A 25,627-nucleotide genomic window follows, 5' to 3' on the forward strand; every position below is an offset into this window, starting at 1 on the left:
TAACGATTGATGAGTGTGATCATTTGAAAATAGCATAAAATCCACTTATTGTCAAGTATTTAACATATATAAATACGATGTGAACAATGTTTTGATTGTAAATTTAAGTGTAAATTCTCAAGCAGTAGGCTTGCCTCCTTATTTTACTTATTTAATATATAAATATAGTTACAAAAATATTATAATTTAATTCATTTGCTAGATTATTACTTTTAACATAGCTTAATACTAGTTACACTGTTCTAGTCTAATTAAGAGATAACGTTTTTGTACTCGGAGAGGGACTTACACTCATTGTTTATAGTTTATTGTTTATACTTATGAATGATATAATTTATTAACCTTTGTATTATTTATTTTGTTTTTTTTTCGATTCTTTTTCTTCTTCTTCAAATATTTATGACTCTTTAGTAGTTAATTAATTAAAACCTCTTATTTTATGAATATTTAATTTTACCTTATTAATACAATCAAAATACTCATTCAATCCAAATGATTGATAAGGGAAAACAAGACACGTTTATGTTATTTCTGTTTTTATTTTAATTATATGATTAATGATAAGAATGAAATATTAAATTGCCAGATGGTTAACAATGAAATATTTTGTTAAACCCACCAACGTAGTCGTGAATGTAAAACGAGAGTTTTATTTTGGTGAATAATATTTTGTTTTAAAAATCCTGACCTCTGACATGAAAAAATACATATTATTTCAATTAAGACTAAAAGCAGATGTGATATGTAATCTTGAGGTACTTATTGATATTTAATGCATTCAGGGTCAATTCTGAGATACACTTCCTTAGATAATAATCATGGCAATAACCTCATTATACTTTAACTCTTGTTTAAATGATTAATTTAAAACAAAACGCCGAAAATAATACTGAAGAAAGAAGAAAAAACACGTGTATTGTACTAACACTAAATATTGACTAAGACTGAATAGCTTGTATTTTTTAATGGTATTAATGACTGACTTTGAACAAAATGAAATTATTTCAAACGCATTCACATCCCATCATTTCCGATAGCCAGCAGATCTCAACCGTTATCTGTCATTTATAATATCTTGCTCGGAGGCTGTAGATGTTCTATGTATTGAGAATATAATTGAGATTTTTCAAATACTGAGCAGAAATTGAAATTTTAAAAATAAATTGTCACACCCCATCAAAGAAAACGGTTTGTTTACGATTTAACACGTCATTACCTCATTTAATTTTTACTTATACGGATTTCAAGAATTAATGGAATATGGATGATTAATACTGGGCAGTATGGTGAACGTAACACAAGCGTTTAAAGTGATCGCTTAAGCCAGCCAAATGCTAGGATGTAAGCCCTGGAATGCTCATATGTTCACATCAAGAGGAACGGTAGATGTTTCATTTCAAGTTGAGACACCTACAAACTAGATTTTAGAGTTGTGTCGTCAAGTATGAAGAGGGGTTAGGAGCTATTTCTTATTTTAATTATAAATATGTAAAAAAATATAAAAAAATTATCAGTCGGAACATGGACACTTGGGGGGAGGTTTTAGTCATTGTCATATTTTAACAATCGATTTGTTATTATTTATATTTTATATGAATTTCTATTTTTCAGAACGTTGCAGTTTGTGACTTTTCGTATTTATTTTTTTTTATTCTACGTTATTGTTATTAAATATGTGATTTTTATCTGTTAAATGGTTAGCGAACTGTGAAAAATATATTTTTTTAAACATAACTCATATTCTCTGATTCTCGTTTTGAATTTTCTGGAAGCCACCCGTCACAATAGATTTAAATAAGTAGTGGTATTTGCCAAGTAAACTTAAAATTTTAAAGTGGATAGATATTTCCACGAAATGACTGCCGATTATATTAATGAAATATACATATTTGCTTAGCGAGTAAGGTACTTTTAAACATAAAACGAAAAACACTGATTTATTATTATTTTGTGATTTAAAAAAAAACGCTTTAAAATCGTAAAGTGTTGTGATTTTCAAATAAAGCAACAAAAAAATCAGTCTTAGGTTGCTCGAAACAAACCTGCTACAATGCAAAGAGAAATGCTTGAACGAATGTTTGGTAGATATAATCGGTAAACATACCAAATACTTGCTTCAATTCATAATAGAGCGGAATTGAGCTGAATAAATACAGCATAAAAGGATTAACAAATATTGACTTTGCGCGAATCATTGAAAAACGATATTTACTATAAAAGAAGCCTGTCTTTAGCATTTACAAAAATCTGGCACTTTATAAAACAACCTAAAACTTATTTTTCAATGAGACTTTTTAACAACAAATAAGTAAATTCTATTTATCTTTTTTCCAAAAGAGTATTTGAAAAAAATGCCATCAGTCTTTGAAAATAAAACAAAAACTTGGTCGAAAAGCCTTGAATGGACCTAGGAGTTTTATTGAATTATGATGATTTTTTAATTTATTGATTTGGCAGTCATTTTGTAGCAATATTTTTAAATTTAAGTTTCACTTGGTGTATACCACTATTTCATAAAATTTATTATGTATTTCGATGCATTCTGCATGATTTTCAACAAAACATGCGTCACAATAGATTTTTTTGTGGTTTTTACCAAGTTAAACTTAAATTCAAAATGACGATTATTGTCTAAAGCTTTTGAATATTTCATGTATTTATTGAAAATATCGTTTATATGTTTGAACCTATATGTAGATACACAAAACACAGTATATAAATTAACATTTTATTTTTTCCTTCTAGCCATGAAATAACATTTAAGTTATCTGTATTTTATAAAATCATAAATTATCAATGATTAAAATGTGCACGAGCGGCCAAATTTATAGCTAGTTACTAATAAATATCACGAAATATTCATGCTACAGGCATATCTTTTATGCAAATAATATTTTTATGGATAGGTTTTATTATATAAAATAAAACTCAATACTATTTATGTAAAAGTAGAATAGTCCTCGAAGGACATGTAGATATTACCAGCGCTCATTCGATTAACACAAGTTTGAGTACAGGTATGCAACCCGAGTGCTCTATTCATTAAAGTTATTCTCTTTTTCCTACATACTAATTTTCTACCATTTTCATCCTTTTTTATTTACGACGTCTCTATCCTATAAGATATATTCTACTCTAATTAACGATCAAGTTGACTCTTCATCAATCCGATGAATTGCCTTTTGGAGATAGGTGTCAACAGAAGATACAAAAATCTAGATTTTAAATCAATTATTGAACAAAAATTATATATTTTTACAACTAAATAACATGAAATAAAACTTACATTATCGGTTTGTCATTTTGACTCTCGGTATTGTTATGCAAAACGATAACTACGGACATTTTCTTGAACTGTTACATACATCTTCTTCAAACCTCATCCGCAACCAATAGTGCATAGGGTACTGCATCACATAAACGCAGTGTTATCTTGATCATGACCACATGAAGGAAATGTGATCAGCCCTCCAGTTCAAGTACCAACCAGTCCAGGATAATATTGAATAAATATTAGAGTGAAAAAATGACTTATATTTATTTCCCCCCCCTCCCTGGAAATCGAACCCGGGACCTCCAGTACGGTAGCCGAGCGTGCTGACTATTACACTACGGAGGCGGACAAAATAGTCACGCAATAGTGAGGTGATCGGTCTTACACAGCAAATTCCTGTCAAGGGAAACGTGTTTTGTAATTTTGTTTAAGGAAACGTCTCATTTTTGTACTTACGAGGAAATAAATTCAGAATTTAATAATACATATAAGTAATCATGTAATATTAATTTTATACAATAATTAAAGAAAACACTTCGTTTTTTACCACTTGAGTTTTACTATAGACTACATGTTTCAGAAGTTAAACTTCCATCATTCAGGTCTGTATAATAACTAAAATATAAAATATAAAATTTTTCTATAAATAAGGAGAGGGGAAAGTAAGGGGAAGGAGTTAGTCAAGGAACGGAGTTTGAAAACAAAGGAAAAATTGAAAGCAATGGCGAAGAATTTTGAAACAATATATTATTTAATAAATTATTATTAGAATTCAGGTTTTTTTGTATTTCTAAATTTTCAAGATAATTCATAATTTGGCCTTTATATGGAACAAGGTGTAATAATTTTAATTTATGAGAGTGAAATGAGTGATTAGTATCTATTATATGATTTGCAAATTCCGAAAAATAATTAATAACAAGACCGCTATGATGTTCTTTAATTCTAATCTTTAAATTTCTCGCAGTTTGGCCAATATATTTTCTATCACAATCTCCACACGAAATTTCATAAACACCACTTTTTTGTAATAAATCAATTTTAGATTTTGAGTTATCGAGGATTTTATGTAAATTATTATTTGTATAATATGCAGGTTGTATATGGGAGGGTAAGATTTTTGAAATAATTTTAGTTATTTAATTTTATACCATTAATATTAGAACTATTTCATTAAATACTACCACAAAAGCTCTTCAAACTACCTCCAGGGCACTTCTTATTTCCTCATAGACTGACAAATAGTGGTGTGAATATTCCGAAATAGGTGACAGTAATTTGTGTACAAATTTAATTCCAAAGGAGTAGTTATGTGTCACTAATATGTTGATGAAGTCATGAATACAGGTGTTCTTAATGTAACCTAGTATATGTAAGTAGTGTTGATTAATATATATTTACAGTAAACATATTTTTATGAGCACATGTCACTTTAACGAGATTTATGTCGAATAAATAATATAATTGGATTTTTGTTATTAAATATTCGCCTGATATGATTTGTGTGTAAAACAAATATATGCAACTGATGTGAAAAGTTCTTTTTTTGAAAAAAATTGTTGGAATTACCACGGCTTGGTTTACCCCTGCCCTTGCGATTCGCGGTTCCTTAATGGTTTCAACGCTAAGAGCGAGTTCAACTTGAGTCGTCGACACGTGCCTAAATGCAGGTTAAACGTTGAAAAGTTGAAGAGAATAAAAAACGAAAAAAAAATAAAGGTTAGGTTTCGAAGGTTATCACTTTATTTTATCTTAAATTACTGTAAAACCAGTAGATAAAGTATGTTTAAATCTATATAAATAAACCTTAAATAATATTTATTTCAGAATCTTAAATCTCCTTAAGCTATTTACCGATTGCAAAACGTCGCATTCGAATACACGCCTGTGTTTTTATCTTGCGACAGATAAAAACTTTTTTTACCAATGGCAGCGCCACCTATTAAACGTAATAGGAACCCACGCAGTACTAAACATTGTTCATGGCGGTCAATCAGCATTTTCAATGTTTTCGATTGTTTTTTATTACTTTACAACGATTGTGAAATGAAGCATAGAAAAGATAGAAAAATGATAATTAAATATATGTATAAATAAAACAATAACATTCAAAAAATGATAATTTAATGCGTTCACAAATAAAACAATAACACTGGAAAAATGATAATTTAATATATTCAGTGTAAAAAACACGATTGCTTTGAACATACACCGCGTTGAAGTGTCCTGCTAAAATAATTTCTGGCGAATTCGGATCCGCTATCGCCAAAGGGGTCAATGCACTTATGATCACTTGTGCAATGATAGCCGAGTGCTTAATGATTTATTCATTATTTTATTGAATAATCGTTCGTGTAGTACAAAACGATTTATTATCAAATGTCAAAAAGTGGTATAACACACAGACAGGTGCCTTATGTCTCTTTTACCATATCATTTTGACTATTCAATAGCGTGCAAAACAATGGCAACTATTTACTATCACAGATCTTCATCCTGACACCATCCCAACTACTCGTCTTTGTAGACTGTTAGGGTCAGCTCTCCTCGTCCTCAGGTTGTAGGTCCTTCTATCATATACAACGTCACCTAGGTCATTCCTTCTAATCATGTTATCTTTCTGTAGCATCCATGACTTTTTTGGTCTTCCTCTAGATGTCTAGATGTCTTTCGAGGAAGATCCATGGTGATCGCCTGGTTTAAAATATATTCAGGCTCTCTACATCCTATGTGCCCATACCATCTTCTTCTATTGTCTTCCTTTTTATTGATGTCAGTTACACCCAGACTTCCACGAATGCGTGTTCTCTTTATTTTGTCTCTAAGGGACATTCCAGGTGACCATCTAAGCATTCGCATTTCAGCAGTTTCTAGTTGCCTAGAGTAGTTATGTATACATATGTGGACATAGTTATGTATTCATTTGAGTTCAGAAAAACCATTTTGTTCAAACAGGTTAAAAAAGATACATTTGTTTTTACTCTACCTTACTATTGATGTCATTTACAGCCGCAGATTAAACACTTTTAAGATATATGGGTTTAAGCGCTACTAAAAAATTGGATTATACCTAACGCAGGTAAAGATACTATACGGGAAAATCTGTTTGATCTGTTTTGTTTTTTGATATTGTACTATATTAATTGAATGTCCGCCTCCATAGTGCATTGATTTGCACGCTCAGCTAACGTTCTGCAGGTCCCGGATTCCCAGGGGGAGGTTAAAATAAATATAAGTGATTTTTTTCACTCAAATATTAATTCAATATTACCCTAGACTGAAACCTGAAGCGGAAGGCTGATCACCTTTCCTTCATGTGTTAACGATCAAGATAACACTGCGTTTAAATGATTCAGTGCCCTATGCACTATTGGGGTGTGGATAAAGGTGGAAGAATGAAGACTCTAATAATTATTGTAACATTAATATAAAAAAGCATTGAGAATAGCTACACTTTAGGTATAACGTTTTATATCTATCCCGTTCTGACGACTTAGGCTATTTGACTGAAATCGTGACAGATATATTGACCTTGACCCACGAATATTGTTACTCAATCTTAACTAAGAGTCGAATCGTACATTAACTTACTAATTAAAATAGATAGCATTTTAATGTCATATTCACGGTAGTGAAAGTGGCCTATTTCGTAATAATCGTCAATTAAAAATATAAAAGGTTAACAACTTGTCAACAGTTTAAAAATCCTCTTAAACAATTTGTGATAAATAATACAATGTAACTTTTTTCAATAATGTCATAAAAGACCCCACACAAATGCCTATAAATGAATATCTCTCAATGTGATGATTTTGTATCGTATAGAATGTCAGAATCAAAATGAAATTGTGTTTAAATTATATCTCACTTGACTTGGACAACACCCAAAAACTACGCGACATTCATATGAAACGTCACATTAGAGATAAATTCAATTTTGTGAAGGAATAAATGAACGAATTCTGTTTCATAAATGAGCGTTGTCAACTGTTCAGAAGATGAGTTTATCAAATACAAAAATACTTAAAACACGTATTGAATAAAAAATAAACATTTTATTAAATTATGTATTATGATTACTTTGTGAACAGATGATCTACCTTCTTTGACAAACGTATAAAATGCATAGTCTTCTTCCTGGCTCCATCCCAACTTATCGTCTTTGTAGACTGTTGGGGTCAGCTCTCCTCGTCCTCAGGTTGTAGGTCCTTTATCATATACAACGTCATCTAGGCCATGACTTCGAATCATGTTATCTTTCTGTAGCATCCATGAATTTTTTGGTCTTCCTCTAGATGTCTTTCAAGGAAGATCATTGACAATCGCCTAGTTATATTTATTGCATAGTATAATGTACAAATATTTATGAAACTTACAAATCGATTTCATATTAAAAATAAACATTAAATCGTAACTTACAGTGAAAATTCCATAACCCAGATGTGTTTATAGTCCTGTTTGTTATTGAGAACTATGATAAGATTAATTAATTACCTAGTAAATCTATTATTATATAGGGATACCGGTGACTTACGATAATAATATTCATACAACATAAAAATATGAATTAGCTTGTGACTGCCATAAATAACAACAAAATTGACATCGATTAACCGTTGACTACACAAAATGGGCCACATAATGTTAAATTACGAATGTAATGTGACAATATTTTCTACACTGCTGTAAATGATTTCCCTCTTTATTCAAGAAATAAATTATTTTGCACTCTTATAAAATCAAACGTATGAAGAAAAGTTTTGTACAGACATTTCTTGGTGGAACTGCATTTTTTGGAATAAAATAACAACTTTGTAGTTTTTTCCACATCAATTTTATTTGACTTGAAGAAAAACTACTTAGTTGTTATTTTATTCTGCATAAAGAAAAAATGGGCAGTAATAGTAGAGATATCTATGAAGTCATCCGATTTTTTAGCTTAGCGATTATACTTAGATTTTTTACTGACATATTAACTGTATAGAATTTTATGAGAACCGAGAACAAAAATAAAATTAAAAAAAAGTCCAACTCTGGAAGACGAAAATCTTTAGATCTGTTTCAGAAGACAATCAGGGGCAGAAGGGTAAATATAAATAAATATTATCTATAAAAATATCAGAAGTTTGTGGAGTACAAAATATAGTCAGATTAAGGAGGAAAAGTAAAAGAAACTGGAAAGAACAAACCGTTAAAGACTTGCAAAATCAGCACTGCATTTCAAACCTTTTAAATGTCACCTTTTTAGACAACTCACTAATAGATGGAAAATTTTCTGAAAGTTCCACGTTCTTAGAGTCACCATCGTCAAAAGACGTACATATCAACCACTGTAAACCATGTAAAAGAAGATTTTTGTCTTTTTACTGTTATATATTAAGACGGTTCTAGAGTTAAACCTTGTGGGATTCCAATAGGGATTTATTTTTTCTCAAAAACTTCTCCTCATAACTTGTGATTCTTCATAAACTGGACGTGACACGCCAACGTCTAAAAACAGACACGGTGATGAAAGAAGAAGACCTCTTTGTGGCCATATGATGATTAAAAATAAGTTTGATGTAATAAATCCCTATTGTATTTATTAGTACCAATTTAAGTGGTTATATTTTTTACTTCATGTAGATTGTAATTTTTGCTTTAGTATTGTTGGCTGCTTATTAACATGATAATTCTGATCCTGCGTGCTCAAACAATGCTTTGCGCCCTAGGGTAAAACAAAGAAATACCGTAACAATATGCGTTGAATAATACAATATTATGCATTTTCTTTGACATTGAGGGATGCTTTTCAATTATTATTTGCATAATACCATGCAACACTTGGCGTTGTCCCTTAATACATAATGTTGGTCCTAACAATGTACCTTTATTGTTTTCTAAAGTGTGCACTTAAAGTACAGGGAGTTTATGGGTCCAGGTCAAAATATTTGTACACAATATCGCATTTCGCCCAATTCCTGTTTTCTTTCTTAATCTGGTAACCGAAAACTTTGGACATTATTATTTGAAATAAATATCGAAATGTGTTATCAATGACAGTTATTCAGTTAACTAACTAATTACCATCACGCCGCTTCACTTCAGGGGTAGGCAGAGAAAAAAGAACGCCACACCAATCTGTTTTGCAAACAATCTTCGCCTCTTCCACATTCCGGCATCTCCTTAAACACAACTTGCGATTATTCCGACTCCTGACCAAGTACGCTATCAAGTATTTGAAATACTCGAGTATGCCAAGTTTTCTTTGGTCTTCTTCTTCTGCTATTTCCAACTACATTCACCCCATAAATTTGTTTTATCATACTTTCCTCATTCGTTTGTATAACGTGTAAAAACCATCTCAACACATCTTTCTCAATTTTAGTTGAAATATTGAAAAATTACATCAGTATAAGTTATATGAAATTACAAATAAGAATAACGCAGCAATATTGAATATTGAAAAAAGAAATTGAATATTGAAAAATTACATCAATACAAGTTATATGAAATTACAAATAAGAATAACGCAGCAATATTTCAAAGATTTTTAATTGAATAATGATGAATTGATTGTCGTGTATTTATAACTATCCCAAATTAATTTAGTATGACTTAAAATAAGTTTTAACGGAATTAGTTACCGAACGACACGATTCTCGTAACGGAAATCCAAACTTCGAAATTCCAATCTCGCTAAGTAAAAACAGAAACGTACTTCACAAGTAACTTCAAACTGATCGCCGATATATAAATAATTAGTTTGGGCGCACATCGCTTAACTTGTAAGCAAAATAAATGTTCTGCGCTCGCTTATCTCGAACTCACGTGTCTTGTTTGTTACCTGGAGGTACACATAGCGTAAAATTTCACTCGGAAAAGAAATGAAATAATGTATTTTGTAAATCCGAATATTTTAGAAATTTTTTTCTTTTTTTATTAATTTTTTTTTTAATCAAAGATACATTGTATGGCAAAATAATTAATAAAGTTACATACTTTTTTTTTACGTGCTACCTCACTAAGAGAGCAGATTGCTCGTATTTAGAGAGGGAGTTCGCTTACAGGGTTTGTACATATAAATAAGAAGTAAAAATAAGAAATAATAAATGGTAATCAAACGGGAGTTATATGTTTTTGTAATTCATTTTTGAAAGATTTTAAATTGATTTTTTAAAAGGATACATTTTATTTCAATAAGTTTAAGTACTATATGAGTATTAAATCAATAATTTTGCTTTTTAAAAATAAAAATAGAATCTGTAACATTATACTAAAAAAAAAGAATAGATGTCTTTTCTCGGTTTCACTTTGCTTTATCATTCTGAATCCCCATAAATCGCTTCATGGCATACTACGCGTAAATAGTATTGATTAAAATGATAATTTTTGAAGTATTCAACCCGTAAAATAACAAACCTTTTTTTGCTAAAATCACTCCAAAACTAAAAATACGTATTCAAATACATATATATGTTTCCATATAAATTTAAAACCCGCATTCTTATCTCATATTTCATAACGCATTTAAGAAATATATATATATATATATATATATATATATATATATATATATATATATATATATATATATATATATATATATATATATATATATATATATACAAAATAAAATCAAATAAACATTGTTATAAACATACGTGCACTAATATTTTAAAGCATTTTTAGTTTAATCTTGAAGGGTTTCCTGAATTTCATATGCGAAAACGACTACTTGGTTGTTCAACATGAACGCCACACTATAGTATTTTCGTCAACATACGGGAAATGTCGGTATCAACAGTCACTTTAAAACATGTAAAACATGGCAATGAATTAATATTCATATGTACATTTTACAGTTGTCATATCGCAACCGCTGTTGAATCTTTACCGACATGTTGCACTGATATCTTGATTCTTTTTCTGATATGCAATATTGTTTTATTTGAAACCCAACTTAATCGACTGCATTGTATGGTAATCCGAGATTGCACAATACTTTATTATCTTAAATGGTATTCGTTATACAAAAGATAACATCTCTTCCGGATTGAATGAAAGCTACTCATCATGTATTATTTTTAATCCAGAATAATCAAATATGTCACACAAATACGCATTTTGTGACTTTCAATTCCTTAATAACTTGTTTTATATTGTATGACAATCTTTTAAAATTCCAGTTAGATCTTTCTACCTTAGATCTTCAAAAATATGATTAAATAATTAAATATGTTTTATCTTAAATCAATAATATTATTTACTTATCTTGTTTTTTAACAGATTTATCGGTAGGTACATTACATTGTCAGGTTCTCCTGGCGACTATCGCTCGACTATCACTTGAGAGTTATCGTGTATAATACATAGAGCAGTAATTTTAATTAAAAATTTTGAGAGAAATATAATAACTAATATTCATCCAAACTTTAAAAAGATTGTCATTTAAATATCCATTATTTGTTTTCTTACGATCGATAATATTTATGGTATCTTGAAAATAAAAACAATAATAATAATAAAACCCTTATCCGCACCCCAATGGTTCTATGGCACTGCGTCATATAAACGCAGTGTTATCTTGATCGTTTACACATGAAGGAAAGGTGATCAGCCCTCCGCTTCAGGTACCAGTCCAGGGTAATATTGAATAAATATGACAGTGAAAAAATCACTTATATTTATTTTACCCCCCTTGGGAATCGAACCCAGGACCTCCAGAACGGTAGCCGAGCGTGCTGACCATTACACTACGGAGGCGGACGAAGCAATTACAGCATAATACTCATCGATGAATTACTTGCGGTCTGATTGGATAGCCAAATATGGCGTTAAATCATAAAAGAACTTGTTAAATTGTTAAGCTCTAACAAGACCCCCACCAGTAATACTCAATTACTCGAAGCAATAACACGAATCGTAAGTTTTATTATATGTACTCGTATGTCTGTAGTAAGTAAGTTCTGACTTCGACTACCGTTTAACGGAAAGCTCGACTAAATACTCATTACACTTTGGATGGTATAATTATATATGTATCGGATTCAATTAAGAGATGCGATATCGATTATAATGCTAAAATTGCATGACCAAAGCAGTTAACTTAAATTTCAGGATGTATGGGAATTAAGTAGGTACTTTTTGGGTCACTAGTTTAACTCATATTGCCAAAACTGTACTGTGGACCTCTTTAAATAAGCTTTCTTTCTAGTGTGTCAGGTATTTCAATCTTTTAATTTGATTTCTATTGTTAATTACTTTAAAATATATAAGAAAAATAAATTGTGTGAAAGTACGGTATGTTCATATTTTTATTAATATCATATTGAATCCTTTGTGAATTGTTATAAGTTTTTAAGATATTATATCGTGTATCTAAAAGCCGACATTTTAGACGCCATTGCAGAAGCTCTCTACAATGGTGGCTGAAACGTTTGCCATAAAAACTAACATAAAACAAAAGAAAATACTATATACGTTTTGAAATCTGTAAAAAAATCCTTGAGAATTTGATGGCCAGTTTGACTTGAAATGTATTTATTGAAAAAGTTATAAGCTCAAATCACTAAGGAGCACACCAACTTGAAAACACTTCAGGTTTAGCACAAAAATATGATGATATCGAAATAATTACTTATTTTTCAATTCATAAAATGCTGTTAATTTTAAGTTTTATTTAAAAAAAACTATTTTGTTGCTTTTGCCACTGATAGATTTTAATGCAATATCACTCCTTTATATTTTCTACGCATAAAACCATCGATGTAACATTTGATATGCTCGTAGAATCTTTTTATTTAATTGTTTTTAAAGTTTAACTTGATAAATCCCACTTTTTATTAACTTTATTTAAAAAATAGAAAAAATTAATACATATTACCACAATGTGATTTCCGATTTTTTATTGCTCTCACAATTCTATGTGTCAATAGCTATATTTTCGAAAGATTTTTAATGTTTTTAGCATGTAGTAGTTATTTTTATATCATTTTTACGATATATTATACAATATCACAGGTTTTTTATATGGTCAATGTCAGGGACACCGTTAAGTGTTCCAAGGCGCCGACACGACACCAGAATCAATTTGCATACAAAGTCTTCCATTCATTGCTCCCGCAAATAATATTATGTTACGGCCAGCTATAATTCAAGCAAGTGAATCCTCAGGCGACAGTTACGTTGCGGAATCGAATTTCGTTTTTTTCTTTAACTGGCCGAATGCGAAAAACGTAGGCTTTTAAATAAACCGATTTCGGTTTTTAATCCCGGGATTTACACCAGGAAAGCATGTCTTAAATTACCAAGCCTACCCTAAAAATATCAAACAGGAAATTTTCTGACGATATAATATTTTTTTTATTTTTTATTTTTTACAAACTCTTCAAATTGCAATTCTTAATTGAGGATATTCTCTTTTGGTCCTGCAAGTCATGCCTTATATATGCTGTGCAGCATACATTTATTTTATTATTTTTATCAAGTAGAAAAATAATTTTTCTTCATTATAATATTAATGGTTCATATTTACAAAATTGAATGAAGGTCATTGAGATCGTCACATTTAAGTGATATACATGATAACTTATTTTAATATGACAGAATGTTAATATAAAATCACTCGAAAACTGTAATAAAAAAATTACATTTAAGTGTCTACTAAAAGTTGTTTCTAAAAAACATATATAAAAATTCATAAATTTCATTTAGCATTTATAGATATTTCAGAGCTTAAAATGCCGTTGGAATGTTGTGTGCTATTATATTTGTATCGTTTGAAAGCTTTCGAATAAAAACTAAATTTTATATGGCAGCAAAGCTTAATAATGAACAACTTGTCTATCAAAGCTCGCGCCGACGCCGACGCGACGCTGTAAGGATGCCACGAATTTATTCACCCGCTTGAAAGCTAATACTTTAACAGTTCTTAAGGAAAATCGTCTTATATTATAATCTAGAATATTGGTCACACGTGTCTGATGAACAATATCGATAACATATTTCACATATAATAATTAATAAATATAACTTTTTATAATATTCATCAATTTGGACAGGGTTCGTAAAACGCATCTTGTATTTTTGAAAAAGGGGTAATTATTTGGCTGAATATAAACATATATTTCACCCCTTGGAATATACAATAAAAAAATATTTTGCATATTTTTAGTGTGTATAAACGTCCTCTAATTAAATGCATTGTAATATCTATCCATTTTGAATGCGAATTTTCCTTGGTAAATAACAATATTTCTTGAAACCTATTTTGACACGCGTTTTGATGCATTCTGTATCATTTTTACAAACCCTATAATGCAACGAAACACGCGTCACGATAGATTTCCGAGTAGATATTAAATTAAAAAGAAGCCTTTTATTCAGGGCGTTTTACAAGGACAAACCAAAATCGAATAATGTGTATTTTGTAATGTACAAGAAGGTTTGTAATAAATGCTGTATTTTATTGTATTTTTTACAATTCCTTGTTTTATAAACTGCACAAGATTATTTTTTAGATAATTATAACATCAAAAACAAAAACACAAATTTGTTATCTCTTTTGCTGTAATATGTCTCGAATTTAACTTACATACTAAACATAGATAAGATTTATCACATTTTGTTTAGAATTATCGATAAAAAATAATAATAATACATATAGATGACATTAATCCTTTAATAAATTTTCAAAATTTCACGCCCTACAATTTAACCCGTTATGTATGGTTTTCGATCCGGTTGTACATTTTTTGTAAGGAAAAAAATATTTTTTTAAATATTAAAATAATATCCCGATTAACTGGAAATTTTGACCGCGGTTCAATGTTCTACTCTAACCTCTTGACTTCGGAGTATAATATTTTGGGCACATTAGGCAGTAAAATATTAAAATTTATTAAAATAGCGGATCTCGTGCGATTATCATTTATATTGATTATTAATTTTAATATTTTTACATGCTGACGTCTTGTTGAACGCGGTGTATAAAAACCAGAAAAACAAACTTGATGTCACAGTCGACGCATTTATAAATTTTAAATGACTTCACTTAATCATAACCTGTTGTGGCCTACTTAATTTTTCATTTTACTAGGATACTAAAAAAAATTATATGATATTTTGATAGGTGAATTACAACCTGAAATCGAATAAATTATAAATCACCATATAACGATTTGGACGCGTGTAATACATGCCTACAATTAATTTTCAATCATAACTAATAATTCATTATTTAAATATAATTTTATGTGTATTTTTTATGTTATTATTTGAGTTCTACGATGCAGATGAAATAATTTGATTTTTTAGTGCTTATTTTATCAGACGCTGGAATATTATTCATCCTACGGATGATATATTTATATGTTTTATAGGTGCCTCAACTAGAGTCAATGCATATTTTTTAAACGAAATAAGATCGTTAAACATGAATCTATATTATTTACTATCCATATTTTTTTAACGAAAGAAAATCGTTAAACATTAATCCAGATTCCGAATTCATTCAAATTACAACTAAAATACAAAAGAATCAAACAAATTTGGATATATTTTTAAAGAATAATGGTGTTTAATAATGGTCCGAAAGGTGAACGTTACACAAGTCTAAAAAGTGATTACTTAAGTCAGCCAGGTCGTAAGCCCTGGGATGCTTAGATAGATCCTTCGTCAAGTATGAATTTAATTTAAATTTCAAGAATTTAATTATTGTCATAAAAATACGGAATCCATATTTAATACAATTTTTACACGGTAAGAAAAATGGATTTTTACATATTTTCCAGTACTTATACTTATAATAGGATAATTAAAGATAAAAGTGGTTTAATACATATGTATAATCATAAACAGAAGGCGTCGGCTCTAGGTAACATCAATATTGCCAGGAACTGAACCTATGTAGTATCCTCTAAATGGAAGGACAAAATAGTTTTTTTTCCATTTCATGACGCAAACAATTTAAAAAATACGTATTAAAAACAATATGTTTTTATATGAGTCGGGTTGTGGTCCTTTGGGTAGTATTGTGACTCTGAATCAGAATTTCTAGGTTTGAGTCCACTCTATCACATCTTGATTTCAAATTTTACTAATAGGCCCATAATCCCAGAAAAAAAATTCATTCAGAAATTTGTGTGTGCATTAATAAAACAAATATTTCGTTTTATTACCATAACTATGGAATAATAACATCATTTTTGAAATCTCATCAAAGATGAAGAAGAATATGGAAGTCTGGGCATTTACGGGGCTGACGACCGTCATAGGCTGGTTTAAGTGATCACTTTACACACGTCAAAAAGTAATATGAAAATAACTCCTGTAATTAGAGATAATCCAGATTTTGTGAACAAGTTTTTGGACACACTCAAAATGTTGTGAATAATAACATCATTCAATGTGAACTCTGGAAAATTGGTTGGAACATAGATTTAATTAAAAATGGGAGCTTTAATTTTTTTTAAATAAAAATAGTTATATTACAAACAAATTAGAAATATTTCTCCTTTGAATATAAAGTAATGATATTACAACTTAAAAAAACACGTTGCAAAGATATTAGAGACTAACAGACATCTGTGAAAATAAACACGACGTAAAAAACGAATGTTAATCAAAATGACGGATTGCATTTATAGATATACATAATTAAAATTTACACATAATTAAAATTAAATTATTAACTGTTTACAGTTGCACATCACAATATAATTCTTAAATGTAATTGGTGCAAAAAATGCAATCTAGAACGGGTATTATTAATCATTATACTGAACCGGTTCAACTTGTTGGGCCTGTATCATTTAGTATTTTACACCCCAGAATTAAAGTCCACTTTACAAATATTTAAAGAGTTTTCAGCTTTTCGTATTTGAACAACAAATAAAAGGATGATATTTGAACACCAAATAAAAGGATGATTATAAAATGTGTTTCAATATTAAACCAATAAAGTTTGTTTCTTGAATGTTTTTCGCAGATACTTTGTGGCACATTTTAAAAACTTTATAAAATAAAACAACTTTTTTATATATTATTTCGAGAAATAAAAATGCTTTGTGTTCTGATCCACTCACATTTTTATTAACCAACTAGTTTCGGCAACAACCTGTTGCCCTCTTCAGGGTTACATTTATTACTGTGACCCTGAAGAGGGCAACAGGTTGTTGCCGAAACTAGTTGGTTAATAAAAATGTGAGTGGATCAGAACACAAAGTATTTTTATTTCTCGAAATAATATATCAATATGATCCACAAAGTTAATGCTTTCAATATTCAAAACACAACTTTTTTTTAACCACTTTTTATTAGTTCACTTTTTCCAACCGGTATTCACTGTGTAATGCTCATTAAAAGCAACATTTAGAAGTTTTTTTCCCGTTTTTTAAATCACATTTTCATATGGTGTACGGAGTGCGTGGATGTTTTTGGTATCGTAAGGGAAGGGTAATTATCTATAACCTAACTATGAGTTTTCAATGTTTTAGAATAAGTACATAAACCCTGATGATGACAAGGTTCTTGTTGAAACCGGTTGGAAAAAGTGTAGAAATAAAAAGCGTTTAAAATAAAGTTGTTTTATTTTATAAAGTTTGGTTAGTATTCACATGAATTAACATGTTGCTATGTTAATTCCTTCTTAATACATAATTACAAATAACAAATAACAATAAACTGCCCTTACTGAGTTTTTCCGTGCCGAGGGCATATTTTACAAAATTTATTTGTAAAATTGCAATGTAAGAAAATTGTTTATGCAATGAAATACGACATGACTAAATAATGCGATACGTTTTTTCGAAAGATTTATTTTCAACTGGTCTGGGCGTTTGTGACTTTTTACAATTACCATCTTTATCGTAACTATCTCACCTGCAGATAAATATTAATAATAGACGCTTTGCAGGTTATTCTTTTTAAAAATTAAAAACAAAATTAAAAAATTCAGAAAGGTCCACTTCATTTTTCCACTGATGAATATGATTTTTTTATTTAATTTATTTTTTTATGATTTGATAGATAATGGAAGCAGGTTGTACAACTTTATGAGTTTTTTGAAAATAAATTTTTTGACCAAAGTAAGTAAGTGTTAAATTTTTTTAATTGAGACAAATGACTACAAGTGTGTGAAGAGCATGCTGATGTTTCGAAAATATTTTCATTCGTAGATAGATTTGTGATTGTTGCAAAATACGAAAAGTTAATCACTTAACCAGCCACTGGCAGGTTGTAAGGCTGTTAATGCTAAAAAAACTTAGTATTTCCTTTTCGTGGAAAGCTCGAATAAAGCTCGTGTCTGTTTTAATACGTAAATATCTTAATAGCAATCCTCAAAGCGATCAAATTTTATGTACAATGATGACGTATCAATATATAATATTAAAAAAATCTTATTTTTTATCTTAATTTTTTCACATATATTTTTTAAATTCCTCCAAACAAACATGGATGCATTTATTTTTGCGTGTATCTATTATAGGCAGTTGTCGAATTACGGTATTTCACTTGCTTTTTATGTAATAAACAAGCCTTCTGAGTGATTCGACCTTTGGTTTTTTCATCGGAAAAACCAAATTAAAAAAATCAAATAATTCACCATATGAATATTTTTATTAATATCTAAATTGACGTCTGAATTCATTTGAATAAATACATTTATAACATTATTCTGAAAATGATGTTGAATAAAATATTATTTATATAATATTAGCTATTTTTTATGTGAAAAAATCATTAAATTTTACATTGTTTCTTTTTAATATATTTATTCATACTCCACAAAAATAATATTATTAGTTAAAGCAATATTTTTTAATTTATGTATTCCACTAATTGACTTTAATTATTAAAGTTACAGAAACAAGTTTTTCACTAATCTTTATCATTGTGAATTCTCGACTTAATAATATTACGTCTACAAATTTCGATACATACAATGTAGGCTTCCCGAACAATTTTCGTATGCAATAAAATAAGAAATTGCTACATTTTCCTTAAAGTAATCAGTTAAAAATTATCACTGTGTTTTTCAGCTTTGCAAAGAGAGAGCTTTGAATATGTACTTACTAATAAAAAATCATAATGAAAATTATTTCTAATAAAATTGCTGCAATATAGACCGAATAGCGGATAGAAGTCTTTTTGAGATGTTTTTTTGACATCTCGACATAGATGAAGAAGAATATGGTAGTCTGGGTATTTACAGGGCTAACGACCTGTCATTGGCTGGGTAAATAATCACTTAGGAAGTTTTTTATTTAGCAGCCTATGACAAGTGTTAACCCCTATAAATACCCAGACTTCCATAATCTTTTTCAACAATGTTGAGAAGTCAACAAATTTAAAATAACTCCTAGGAGGAGAAACTCAGATTTAGATTAGACACTTAAAATGTTATAAATTTCATCATATGTTTACATAAAATAAACATGATGTATTAGCAACATTTTGATTGTGTCCAAATACTTATTCACAAATCTGGATTATCTCCAATTAAGGATTTTTTTTTTGTTGATATCTCAACATAGAATAAGATGAATGTAGAAGTCTAGGTGTTTACGGGTCTTACGAGCGTCATAGGCTAGTTTAAGTGATAACTTTACATGCTTGTAACATTCACCAATTCTACCCATGATTGACAATCACACTACTCAAATTCTTCGAAGTTCTATTTATAAATGATCCAATTTTGAAACATTGTACAAGAATCACTAGAATTTTCACTAGTGACACCTATTGGTGAGACGAAGAAGCTTCTTCGTCCCAGACTTCCATGTTGTTCTTCATCTATGTTAAGATGTCAAAAAAATATCATTATGTATTTTGAAGTTTGTGGTATAAATATGTTAATACCTTAATTAGAATTATATAATAAAATAATGATGATGGGGAAATTAGAAGGACTCCGAGGACCTGACAGAAAACAAATATCGTGGCTTCGCAATATTTGCGACTGGTCTAGGATGAGAGGAGTGGAAGAGTTGTTCCGGACGGCGCCGGACCGCAAAGCCTTTGGGCGCTTGTCTACTACTCGGAATTCCGTATAATTTTACCGTCCGGCACGTCAGTTATCGTTTTAAAACGACGATTGGCTCGGATTGGCTTGTGCTTTATCCATCTTTCTTTGAATCGAAGCTCTTGATCGGTGCGTGAACACGTTGCGCGTAAATTCGATCACGCTAAACTGTCGTAGTCGTTTTCATTTTTCAAAAGCGGGCTGCCGGACAGTAAAATCGCGTGTAGTGGAAAAACGCCCTTTCCCATAGTTATCGCCAACGTTGGGGGGACTTAACACGGAACACGAAGAAGAAGAATAAAGTAATGAGTGAGCCACTTACTGTAGTCGCTGTTCTCGTCCGAGGTCCCGTTGACCACGCCGTCGGGCAGCAGCTGCAGGTTCCTGTTCTTGATGAAGAGGTGTATCTTCCTGGAAGTGCCCGTGATGTGGCTGAGGTTGGCGGAGCGCTGGGCGCGTGGCTGCGGGGGCGGCGCCGCGCCCCCGAGCGCCAGCAGCGCGAGCGCCAGCAGCCCCGCCGCCGCCCACCGCGGCCCCCCCGTCACGCCCGCCCGCGCATGGCCCCGCCCGCACCACCCCACCAGCGCTGCCCGCTCTGGCCCGGCACGTCTGCCGCACAGATCTGATGCTAGCGTCCGCCGGCGCTTGCTGCGCTCCTGGGATTCGCGCCACTAAAGTTCTCCGCACTTATAGACCGCAATTCCGAATCGCTTCTAATACCCAACAATCTTCGATGAAAATATTTTGCCGGTGTCTTCTGCTCTCCTGGGATTATCGCTTCTAAAGTTATTTTCACTGCAATCCCAAATCTTTTATAATACCCAAAAAAAATTGGTGAAATTATTTTATTTTATTTTAATTCTTGCTCTTCTGATAACTTTTGTCACTTTACCGAAATCTAAAATTACGTTTTCTAGAAGTTGCTAGATACTTTTAGGTTTTTGTAAATCGAAAATACTGTAAACGTATTGAATTAAACAATACTAGTGGTCGAGAATTATTTCCACATAAAGTACTATCAATATTCGGCACATCAAAAAATTGCAGCAGGTATACACTTTAATAGAAAATTCCTTTGCTCGAAAATTTTCAAAATAAAGGTTTTTTTTATATTTTCCACAATTTTGTATGTAAAAATTAAAGATCCTTCAAGTAACGATGTGCAATTTGTTTTACTTCAACACAGTTCTAATCTGGAACAACTGTCAAGATAAAGAATAAACAAGGTCAAGGTTGCACTTATAAATATCTTAAGCTTGATGTGTGAATAGTTCGTAGACTGGATGAAATACAGGTAAACTTAATCCAGCAATTACACAGATCTATGAAAGTTGGCACGGTACAGTGAAATAATACCACACAAATCACCACTGCATATTGTAAAATGTAATAACTTAAGCACTTTATTTTAAATGTTTTTTTTCCACTTCTGAGACTGGTATTCAGGTGTGGATTTTTCGGATTAAGATGTTCCTTTAATTTCAAATGGGATCTCGTACCATCAATCAGATCTTTAATTCATATATTTCTCAAAACTTTATTTGTAGTTTTTTTTTCGTTTCATAAACTTCAGATCTACATTCGTTTTGTATACGAGTAACTTTTGAAATATAATATAAAATATTTTTCTATCAAAAATACTTTATTATATTACATATGAAATAGAGTTCTGTATTTCATCGTTTTTGGGACAATAATTTCGACAAAGTCATCCAAACAAAATTTAGGGTATAATTTAATCAAATCTTTGCTCTTTTGAATATATGGTTGACGAGTTGAATTTTGAGATGATTATCTCCTAATAATTTAGTTTTTGTTTCTCAAGTGTTTGGTTGGGTTTTCATCCTGAGGATTTGTAATTTATTTCGAGTGATACAATTTTTTTTTCGTCTCCGCATTTAAACGTTGATTCCTTAAACGCCGCACGTGTGTATTGGACTCAATCTCTTCATTCGCCGCAAGCTGACAACTCAATCCGAAACTGCAAGAAAACAAAAAATATATATAAATAACAATGTAAATTTTTATTTGTTCAAAATATTAAATGTTCCTAAGTTATGCACTATTACAATTATTATCACGCACGAAATAAAATATTCAATGCTGCAGTCAAATAACCACATGTTTTTATTTAACAGCTTTTCTGAACGCAATGGCAATGCCATCTGTTGAACGTAACAGCAACACACGCAATACTAAACATTGATCATGCCGGACGACGTCCTTTTTGATAGCTCCAGTTGCTTTTATTGATAGTTTTAATTTTTTATTCATTTATATTGTTTTCGTTTGCATTGCTGTTTTATAGATTTTTATTATTTTAATTGCTTTACAATCATTCTGAAATAAAGCATATTACAAATGTGTGCTTTGTATTTTATTTATTTTCTATCTAACCAAACTGAGCCATAACAACTTGTGACAAAGTGCTTTTATACACACACACATAATATATGTATATATGTATATATATATATATATATATATATATATATATATATATATATATATATATATATATATATATATATATATATTTATAAATAATACTTCTTTATAATCATTACTATTTATGGTTTTAGGTAAAATATTATAATATGAGTGCAATTGAGTCCCTCATTAAATATAATGAAGGGAGATCAGGACAAAAATATTTAATACAAGTAAATGAAACATGAACAATATACGCATATATTGAGATAAAAATGTTATTTTTTTAGTCGCAATAAAAACAATACAATGCATTTATTAATTCACAAGATAAGCTACATTTTATTACTTATGCACATATTTATCTTCCTTATATTTTTATAATTGAATTTAATTGATTTGATAAGTGGTGGAATATTGAATAAAATAAAATAAAAATCAGTATCAGAATGGATTTTTTTTAAATATGCATGTAACGCATTTTATTAAGTATTTTAATGATTTATAATATCTAAAATTGAAAGTTTTTAGAAAAATATACTTTTTAACACGTATTTTTTAAATTTTACACTTAAATATTAATTTGTTGAATAACAATAACGTAATCTAAAATTAAACTATTCTATTTATCAAAAGTAACAAAATCTTTTTCAATATAAAAAGAATCTTATGTACAAAATTTTACCTGTGTCCAAATACTGGTTGCTAAATAAAATAAATTAACTGGTCAAATTATAAGCTAAAATTAAAATTGAAAATAATGTTCAAACATTTCTCAAAGTATGTAAATATAATCCAGGAATTTTTATTTATTTTTACATCCTCACCTAACAAACAAATGAATTATTTATTATTTTTTTAAAATACATCTTTTGTGCAACCCTAAAATTGTCTTTGGTTTGTATGAATTTCAAATCAACTTGCCATCTTAAGAACAAATGGTCATTTTAGCAGGACGTCGATGATTTACAAGTCATTAATCTCCAAATTGGTCAAGACATCTGCATTGGGTATGTATGAATACAATCATAAGCTTGTACTTATTGTAGACACCAAAATAGAGGTGAAACCTACTAAGCTGATCAGAAAAAATACATACGCGGGTGTTTTGCAACCTAAAGGGCGAGATGTATTTTTTTTACAATCCGTATAGTTAGCGTTAGTGCTGCGTTTGGATGTTTCGGCTACCTATGGTTAGGTTGCCGAAATTCATAATGTATAGTGGCAAACATGAAACATTGATGTATACATATGTTGCAAGACTTATTTTTATTTGTGAAACTTATCGAATATTCTCAAGCAATTTTAATAATAACTTAATTGTAATTATTAACGAAATTAAGTTTTTAGTAACGGTAAGTATAAGCTATATATATATAGTATTTAGTACATGTGATATCAATCGCATACAAAAATAAAATCAAAATAATAATTTGTTTACATAGTAATTACAACACATTTCATTATTTCCTTCATTTAGGCCCAGCATTCTTTAAGTCGTATCCATTCCACTGGAGTCCACCGGAGAGGTCACTTGTTTGCTCACACCCGAATTAAAATGAATTTACTGTATGTTTTTTTTTGTTTTTTTTTTTAGAATATATGTATATAGAGAAGACAATATATTCTTTTTTAACTTCTTACCTTTCAATAACTCTTTTGTTTTTAAAACCGTATAATTATTTCGAAGAAAAACATATTTTTTCAATGCAAAAACGGTGTTTTAAGAGGAAAAAATCATTACGTAAAATGTTACATGGATTTAATGAAAATTAACATGTGACTTAACGAATGCTGGGCCTTATAGACACGTCGTCATTTAAACATTAAAAACGTATTATTTATCATTAATAAAATTATATCGCAGGTACACCCCTGTCAGGAACTATTAAGGTCACCAATGACGGTTGATTGGTCGCAAAATTGAAAGCAGACCAAATCGTAAATCATAATAGGGGTCGGCGCACTCGCGGTCATATCACAAGACCTTGTGAGTATCCTCGTGTAGACTAAAACATTGTCAATTACTGGATATAGCAATTGGAATAAATAAACACGTGTATTATATATTGGCTTCTAATCCGGTAAATATTGTAGAAGTAAAACTTCTTCTGCGAAGTTGAGTGCGAACGAAATGACTTTGTTTTAAAATCACTATAAATATTTTGTTATAACTTAATTATAATGTCTACCGGTTTCGAAGCTAACCACTTCTTTATCAAGACTGATTGACTGACAAGAAAGAAGCGGTTAGTTTTGAAACCGGTAGACATTATAATTAAGTTATAGTTAAATATTTATAGAGATTTTAAAACAATGTTTCATTTTAATTATAAAATGGAAAATCAAAAAGTTAGTGCTTCAAATATAAATTATAGAAATGAAAGTATATGGGAAAGTAGCATAAGCTACATAATTGCTTTAACTACGGAATAAAATAATATTATACTTTTCGTGTTCATCCTTTTAAGATTTTTAAGCTGTATTTTAGTCAGAAATCTTGACAATAACTGATTTTCTATTCCTCATTTCATCGTAAAAATATATCTGGTTAGCACTGCATGACAGCATTTTTTTAAATATATTTTTTATTTAATTGATACGAAGTACACTATTATTTCTTGTTATTTAAAATAAATCTCAGATTTCAATTCCATTTATTATATGTTCCAATTTATAAGAGAACATTTAAAGAAGAAAACCCGATTTTTTTTAACAAACGTTATTCTAGTTTTTTTTCCTCGAATAGTAATAAAAATTTTGGCTATCTTAAAAAAGTTTGAGGGGTACTTGTATATAATAAAAGAAAATAGTTTCCCGTTTCTGTACAAATAGTTTGGAGGAAATCGAACATCCCTTAAAACACTTACCAATAAAGTAAAAGAACGTTGTCAATGCGCTAAACATACCATCTTTAA

At 29.9% G+C, this 25,627-nt stretch overlaps 1 protein-coding gene and 1 long non-coding RNA gene across 2 annotated transcripts in view; both read right to left on the reverse strand.

Annotated features, from left to right (window-relative positions):
- bnl (fibroblast growth factor branchless) overlaps positions 1 to 21,313 on the reverse strand; it is a 160,710-nt gene extending 139,397 nt beyond the window's left edge. Inside the window, exons 1-2 of the mRNA XM_088278310.1 lie at positions 21,296 to 21,313; positions 20,602 to 20,935 (exon numbers count right to left, since the gene is read on the reverse strand). Coding sequence (XP_088134436.1) covers positions 20,602 to 20,935; positions 21,296 to 21,313 — 352 coding nt within the window. The remainder of the gene's footprint in view (positions 1 to 20,601; positions 20,936 to 21,295) is intronic.
- A 419-nt stretch (positions 21,314 to 21,732) lies between these two features.
- Positions 21,733 to 25,627, reverse strand: part of LOC148311872 (uncharacterized) — a 42,997-nt gene continuing 39,102 nt past the window's right edge. The window contains exon 3 of the long non-coding RNA XR_015839322.1: positions 21,733 to 22,260. This is a non-coding gene — a long non-coding RNA (uncharacterized LOC148311872). The remainder of the gene's footprint in view (positions 22,261 to 25,627) is intronic.

Source organism: Brachycentrus maculatus, unplaced genomic scaffold (assembly GCF_059751285.1).
Source record: "Brachycentrus maculatus isolate JH-2025_06_01 unplaced genomic scaffold, ASM5975128v1 h1tg000055l, whole genome shotgun sequence".
Taxonomy (NCBI): domain Eukaryota; kingdom Metazoa; phylum Arthropoda; class Insecta; order Trichoptera; family Brachycentridae; genus Brachycentrus; species Brachycentrus maculatus.